This window comes from Apteryx rowi, unplaced genomic scaffold, assembly GCF_003343035.1.
Source record: "Apteryx rowi isolate R43461 unplaced genomic scaffold, aptRow1 scaffold_297, whole genome shotgun sequence".
NCBI classification, from domain to species: Eukaryota; Metazoa; Chordata; class Aves; order Apterygiformes; family Apterygidae; genus Apteryx; species Apteryx rowi.
Window position 1 is genome coordinate 525368 of NW_020449385.1, and position 8107 is coordinate 533474.

General features: G+C 38.7%; 1 protein-coding gene across 1 annotated transcript in view; it reads left to right on the forward strand.

Annotated features, from left to right (window-relative positions):
• ATP10A (ATPase phospholipid transporting 10A (putative)) overlaps positions 1-6708 on the forward strand; it is a 118154-nt gene extending 111446 nt beyond the window's left edge. The window contains exons 17-21 of the mRNA XM_026069433.1: positions 2149-2349; positions 4478-4558; positions 4648-4752; positions 5083-5270; positions 6000-6708. Coding sequence (XP_025925218.1) covers positions 2149-2349; positions 4478-4558; positions 4648-4752; positions 5083-5270; positions 6000-6708 — 1284 coding nt within the window. The remainder of the gene's footprint in view (positions 1-2148; positions 2350-4477; positions 4559-4647; positions 4753-5082; positions 5271-5999) is intronic.
• Positions 6709-8107: the final 1399 nt, after the last annotated feature.

The following is an 8107-nucleotide window of genomic DNA, read 5'->3' on the forward strand; positions in this document are numbered from 1 at the left end:
AATTCTCTTTGGGGCCAAATTCAGGAAATAGTCTCATCTGGAAAAAAAAGGAAACCTTTTTTTAAAAACTCCAGTTCAATGTTTATGTCAAAACAAGCATGTTTCATTAAATTTGATTTGTTTTGATTGTTTTTCAGAAGGGTAATGCATGGAAACAAGAGGAAACATTATATTTGGGGTCAAATTCAACACTTTGTATAACCCAAAATAAAATTTCAGAGAAAAAAAATCTGATTTAAGCTTGGTTACTGAAATGTCATTTGTTTGCACAGCTTTCTCTGACAGCACTGCTGAGGCCCATTCTAGAGGTGGTAGAAAAGTTTTGATGGAAAGTTTTCAGCTAACTGTAGTTTCATCAATATACACATTTTTGTCAAAGACAAAGTGTTTCACCAAGACATGTTAATTTTAGCAAAGTTCTAAACAGGAAATTTTCTGAGGCCCAAGATTAGCTGGCTTTTTATTATTTCTGATGAGAGAAAGTTCTAAATCCATATATTATTCCAGTTCTGTTTTGAGAAAACACTCAGGAAGTTGTGTTGTATTTTGGGTGTGGAAAGGAAATAAATTTCAAAATCYATTCAGTTGCGAAATGTAATTGCCATCTTCCAGCCAACTGCTGTGTAGATGGTAAGCTCTGTTAACTCAATCTTGTTTTGGCCAAAGAATCCTGCCTAGGACAAGGAAGGTATTTTTCTTGAAATATATTTCTTCACAGGAGCACTTTCAGAGGTGATCCTTAAAAAAGTGCTACCATTTAACTTTTAACAGATTAGTTTATTCAAAAACAGTGGGACATACATTGGTACTGGTATAGAAGCTACTTCAACATAGTACACAAACATTGACTCTCTCTCTCTATATATATATACAGCCTGGCTGTATATACAACAGGACTGACCCTCTTATTCTGTAGCAATTTTCCTTCACAAGATGTGCTTCCTCGCCCCTTAGCAGTTTTCACTAAGCAGACCATAGCTTTTTTCTCTCATGTGTAAATTTCACAGGCATTTTAGGGTACAGATAGAACATATTTATATTTTGCTTTGTCTATCTGAAGATGATGAAGGGTTAATATATTCCAGCTGGTTAAGAGCTTTTGGGAACAAAATACAAAACAAAGAGGAAATGAAAGGAGAGGCCATGTAATTTCCCTTCTTCGTGGCTGAATGGGGAAAACCCCTGAGGGATTATTGCCCAGGTTTTTCTAGTAGACTTCCATTTAGTGTTTATCACTTTACAAAGGATAATATAAACTACAGTTTTAGGAGGACCAAGTCTTGGTCATTTACTTCCTTCCCTAGGAAGGTGCCCATCTTTTTCTACGGCTCAAATCCCGCATCATAGGTGAGATCAGCACCTCTCCTGAACCCCCCAAAACTCTGGGTTTTCCATGCCATAGTCATAGTAGAAGAAATGAGTTGCATATTTCATCCCTATTTGGGTGATTCCAGCCAAACTACATGAACTTTCCCTCTGCAGCTATGTATGCAATTGATTTCTTCATTCACATGAAGAGAACAGGAAGACTGAGGAATCTTTAGAGCACTGTTAATTTGCTGAAATTCAAAGCAAAGAAATCAGAATAGTTAGGCATAACTTTGTTAGACCTTACAGTTTCACCTCCCTTGCTGCTGGTAGTCTAATGTCAGTCTTGAAAAAGCTCTGCATTTACCATTTGTAGATCAGCTGAGACTCCTGAAACACCTCAAGCCAGCAGAAGATATTATTATAGAAATGGTTATTCTTATGACAGTAATGTAAGTGCTACAAGATCAGTACTCATATACCTAGCGGTCAGCAGTGGTTTGGAAAGCTTTTGTGGTGAGCTAAATTGTATCTGAGAGTTCCACTTGAATTGAAAGTTAATTTCTTGTGAAGCCAGCCCTAACTCATGATATCTGAGGTTCCAGTGGCGCAAAGACTTCCAGATGTGCCAAACTGTAGCTTAGTTAAGTGGACTTTTAATCCAGAACAGTGCGTTAAAGACTAGGCATCTTCAGAAGGATTGCTCATGTGTTTAGAGTTCATAGATAAGTCCTTGCAGAAGCTGGAATCAGAATGATTTCAGAACATAATGGGATGATGATTCCTCTTGTCTTAAATTCCAGACAAATCATACTTACAGCATTGCTGGTTTTGTTTCAGATGTTTGTGGCCCTTCTCTTCTGGTACCAGTTCTACTGCGGGTTCTCTGGCTCGTCAATGATTGATCAGTGGTATCTCATCTTCTTTAATTTACTCTTCTCTTCTCTTCCACAACTGATTACTGGTGTGCTGGATAAGGATGTACCAGCTGACATGTTAATTGCTGTACCTCAGCTCTACAAAAGTGGCCAGAATATGGAGGTAAAAACTTGTGCTTTTTGTACTTTTTTTTTCCTAAATAACATCAGTTTCAACTGAAAACCAACCTTGCTTCCAAAGGATGGATGACTGATAAGAAATGAAAGTCTGAGAAGTGACTATTGTTATTTCTTGATATTTCTCATCTGAGTTTAAGTATCAAGATGTCAAAAGGACATTTAAAAACAAAAAAACAGCTATATTTTAAAATATATAAAGGAAGGGAGCTGGATGCTTTCAGTCAAAGCTGAACACCCATCTAATGGTCTAGGCTCACAACCAACCACAGAAGTAAAGTAGATTATACCTTGTAGACTAGTGCAGATATTCACAGAATAACCTTACAGTACTTACTTGAAAATTCAGGTCCTAGCCCTTTGCAAACAGGCAGAAGAGAAAGGTGGCTATAAGAGTAAGCACAGAGGTTGACATACTTAGGCTCTGAGGGCTTTAATCAGCAGATCAAGGATTTAGAAAGCTTTTGTTGAAAACTCCTTGTACCCATCTGCTTAGATTGTACAAAGACTGAAGGAATTGCAGAAGGGATTCAAGCCAAACCATTTCTGATGATTACAACTACAGTTTACTGTAGAAAGATTTTCTGCTTGGCAAAATGATCCATATCCAATAATTACTTCCAAGTAAATGCCTTTCTTAAAAGTGTCTGACACTGTACCCTCTGAGAGGAGACACTGACTGTCTTTTGCCTCCAAATGCACACCTGCCTTTGGTATGCTACACATCTAATGGCATTGCTAGACACCGTCGTGGAAAGACAAGCGGAGAATTTTAGTATGGCTTATTCTAGTGCTTTAGTCCAAATTCTCTCTTTTTCACCCAGCTGTTGTTTTTCATTTTTTATATCTGTTTGTCTGTTCCAGTGTATTACACTTTAAAGATCCATAACATTCATGCCTTTCTTTCTTCCCCACTCTTAAGGTGACAGAAATCTTGTCATGGCTTAAGCTTGTTGGAAGGTTTTGTCTGCCTTTCTGCAGCTGGCAATCTGAAGGAGAAAAGTCTCTCAGGTTCACAGCAGAATTACTTCTCAGAGGCAAGCCTAGGGATCATTTAAGTTTGTTTGAAATTTAGTGAGATTTTCTCTGAGTACTTACCTAAAAAGGCATTTTAAATTCCCCAGAATCCTGCTTTAGATTCAATGCATATAGAATTATAGAATAATTTAGGTTGGAAGGAACATCTGGAGGCCAAACATCTGGTCCAACCACCTGATCAAAACAATACTAGCTTCAAAGCTAGACAAGTTTGCTCAGGGTCTTGTCTAGTCCGGTTTTGAATATCTCCAAGAATGTAGATTCCACAGCCTCTCTGGGCAACCTGTTCCAGTGCTTAACCATGTGTTATTTCATTAGACCAAAGAACACCTTAATTTTTTCTCAGCTTCCTTCAGGTCTCATTTTGAGGCTGAAATGATATTCATCATGGAGGGAAAGAGTTGTGATGAGCCCAGTGGCTGGAGTTCTAGCCTATATTCCAAAATTAACAAAATACGTATTTTGCAAATTAGCCATTTACAGACTGTTTTCCCTTATATCCAGGTTTTTTGTATGAGCATCTCCCTGCAATTGTATATTCCTTTAAACCAAAATGCTGGTTTAGTATTATTTCTTACATAAATATATATATATATATAAAAAACAAATTAGCATAAACTGTGGTGTAAATTATCACTAAAGATCATTGTGGATCTTCTTTTCTAAGTATCTGTGCATTTTCTGTTTTCCCTCTTGTGAATAAATACTCTGTGTTTGTATGTACATGATGTAGAAAGCACTTACTCATGTGCTTATACCTCAGATAGCTCCTCCAGAAATCAGTGGTCTGACTGCAGTGCATAAAGTTGAGCCTTTGTAAATTCTTGCTGGTCCAAGTATCAGCATCAGATTATACCCTCTGATGGGGTGAGGGGCAGAAATCAGCAGAAGATTCTCCACCCCAAAGAGAGGGACTTACATCACACCTCAACCCAGAGGGTACCCAACCGATTGGCAAAGTGGTGAAGATGTTTGCCCAAGCCCTGAAAAATGTCCATTGGAATATCCCCCAAAATATCTATACCAACAAATAGCATCTTCTTTAGGCTCTGATTTTTTTTTTTTTTGTGCCACAGGAGTACCAACCACACATGTTCTGGATGAACATGATTGATGCTATGTATCAAAGCCTGGTTTGCTTCTTCATCCCTTATTTCGTAAGTGTTTGGTTTAAGACAATCTATTTCAAGCATTTTGAAGAAAACTGGTAACAGCTTGCACTAACTAAATTCTAACTTCTTTACAGACTTACTATGATTCAGAGGTGGATATTTTCTCCTGGGGAACTCCCATCACCACAGTAGCTCTTTTCACCATCATATTACATTTGGCTATTGAAACAAAAACTTGGGTAAGGCATCCACAGGCTATACAGAAACTTGCTGGCATATCATACTCTTTTCTGAGTGCCGTTCTTTAAAAACACAAGATGCTTGTTTCATTCCCTCAGCACATTCTATTTTTATCAAGCATTTTAAGCAAACATGAAAAGGATTTTAAACTGTGACCTGCAACAGCTTTGTAATTCTGTACATATAATATGAATTTCTGAAAATACAAAGCTCCAAACACTTTCATGTGCATGGATTTGTCTCCAGAAGTTACGAACTATTTATTCATAATCACAGCAAATTTCTCAGAAAATAAAGAATCATTAATCTTTGGTTCTTGTTTGTTCTAGACTTTTCTCCACTGGTCATCTTGCATCTTCAGTATCCTTCTATTTTTGTTTGTGGCTCTGGTTTACAATGCTTCCTGCCCAATATGCCATCCTCCTTCCAATCCCTACTGGACTATGGAAAGGCTGATGGGAGATCCTATGTTCTATTTCACTTGCATTATATCACCAGTTATTGCGTTGCTGCCCAGGTATTGTATCTTCTTTCGTATCTTTCTTATATATGAAAGCAGTTCATACATATGATTGGGAGGGCAAGAAAGGTTTCTTGCTCTTCTCTCTCTCTTTCTTTTTGCCTGAACAGCCAAGTAGGTTTTTTCAGTCATTGATTGTATAAAGCCAGGTTGTCTAACCTTTTCTGTGCTTCTGACCACAGGAGTAGATCACATATCCTGGCCATAGACCACAGGAGTGGGATAATGATAGATGGTTCATCAAATTTCCTGGCCATGCAGGGATTTTGGAGAAGGTGGTCAGCTAACATGTTTCACTGTGCTGCCCTATGAGGTTTTCCATGATGCTTTCAGATTCAACCCATCTTCCCATAACAATGCACAGTACAGATGTTCTGATATTATGTTGTGGACTTAGATCCTACTTATGGGTGTAGGAGCCTTGTCCTGCAGACTGATCCCCACTAACTTTGAGTCTACATCAGGAAGGATGAAAGACCATATGTAATCAAAGGTGGATCACTGGCTAAAGACACAGATTTGTTACATTGCTTGCTATCATCAAAATATTACCAGAGCATTCAGAGCTTTTCTGTCTGCAATCTTTCTTGTGTCAAACATAAGAAAAGCACACAAAACTCTCTTATTTTCCTATGTTGTACCTTTTTCTTGGATATTTTCTCTTAATAATATCTTGGGTACTTCCTGTCTTTCAGTTCTTTTCACATGCGCATTCTTCTCTTGCAGATTTCTGTACAGAACCCTTCAGGGGACACTGTTCCCAACTCAGCTTCAGCTTGGACGCCAGTTGAGTAGACTATCCCCAGAGATTCGCACACGGCTTCTGACCAAGTTGAATGTCAAAAGAGAAACAATTCTTCAGACACAGCCCTTTGCAGACAGCTTCTCACCAAACCTTGGCTCAAATGCTAGTGATTGTTACACAGCTTATAACCAAAACAGCCCTTTGCCAGCATCTCATCAGAGAAATGAGTCACTTTTCCCAGAGCCAGCAAGGGCAGAACATACAACAGATCATACTGTAGCTGCTTCTCCCCAAGGTGCTCTGTTCTATGGGGAAAACAAACATTCCTCAGCAGCAAGTAGTCTGGGAAGGTCCATGGGATTTCATGAAGTTACCCACAGCGCTTCAGAGGTGGAGTCACTGCCTGTTGGAGCAGCATTCCCATGGAACTCAGCAGTAGATCAATCAGACTTCAGTTTGCTGAAGTGGATCACGTCAACTCCACTGTTCAGTCGCTTTGGAGCAGTTTTACAGGTGTCATCTAGTAGTTTACAAAATGAATCACAGGACAGTATGTCTGTGCTTGGCTCTTCTTTGCATGTGGACTTCAAAGGCTTGAAAGAACAGAGCGCAGACAACTTTCAGGACAGAATGAAAGGGATCCCATCTGACAATTGTAAAAGTGACAATTCTGAGACCACCTTTTTATGACATGGGCCTCAAAGATATTTATATATTTTCTATTTGCACACATTTATAGTGAGATTAATCTATTTGTTTCCAAAGATGAAACAGAAAATCAAAGGTACAGAATGATTATTTAAGAATGTGTAAATACAGTATATTGAAATAAGAGCTTTAAATATAAAAAGAAACACTTGAAAGTTACATTTATATTGTTTTATTTTTTCATCTCATTTTGTAAGGAAATGCCATCTGTTTATTTTTCAGATGCTTCTCTTTTATTCTGACACATACTGTAAAAGCAACCAACCTGTCTATCATATCCAAAAGGATTAGATTCAGCAACAGTTATTGACATCAGTATAGGCCATTCAGTAATCAAGGAGGAAAAACCATGATAATAAGTAGACACTGTATTCCATCCATCATTTACTTGCCAGGGTGTTTTGTCACAGGAACAAACCATTAGGCAAGACTTTGGAAATATTATACACTTCTCTGTAAATGTTAACAGTATCTTACCACCACATTAATAATACTGGTATTTTATAAGTGACACCATATTTTGATATTGCAGCCATAGCATTTTATGTGTCATGATAAAACAATAAATAAATGACCGTCCATATTGCAAAGTGATTTCCCAGTCTGGCATTAATAGTAACTCAGCCTTTCACCTGAAGTAACTAGTGTTTGGAAGGTCACAACCTTGTTTCAGGCTCTTCAGCTTTCAAAGAAAAGCTGTTTCTCGTTTTTGTGGAGTTACGAGGTGGCGAAGAGCTGGTGCATTGTGTCCACTGTAGAGTAGGACTTGGGGGAATCTGTGATCTTCTGTGCTGGAGTGCTACAGAAAACAGGCTGTTTTTGTGAAGAACGCAGCCCTGCTTGCTAAGGGGTGGGTGGAGGGCAGGCAGAGTGGAAAGCCTTGTTATGCATCTTTTACTGTTGTTTCAGCCAGGTTAAATCAAGTCCTTGGTGAACAGGAAGAGGCATGACCAGCTAGGGCAGTGCAGTGCAGTGCAGTGCAGAGGTACCTGAGCTCAGTCTAAAATAGGCTAATTCCAGTACTGAAAGTGGGTAACTGCACTGCTTTCTGAGATTATGCCAGAACTGACCTTACATGGTTGTACTGCATGCTTCTCACAAACTAAACTGGTATATTGGTGTGCGGCTGCACTGTGCCGACTTGATGGATCCCAGGGGTTTTTAAGCTTGGATGGCTGCTTGGTTCTTTCATATGTAGTCACCGTAATTGTGTATAAACTAGCTGTTCCACTTCTTATTTTCTTTGTCACAGGTTTTCAGACTGTCTTTGCCTTGTTTACTGTTAGTTGTGTAAAGCCAGAACCTTCTTACATCATGTTGTTTCTTGACAGTACAGTGCCAGGCAACTTGCTTCCCACATGGATTGCCTCAACTATTAAAC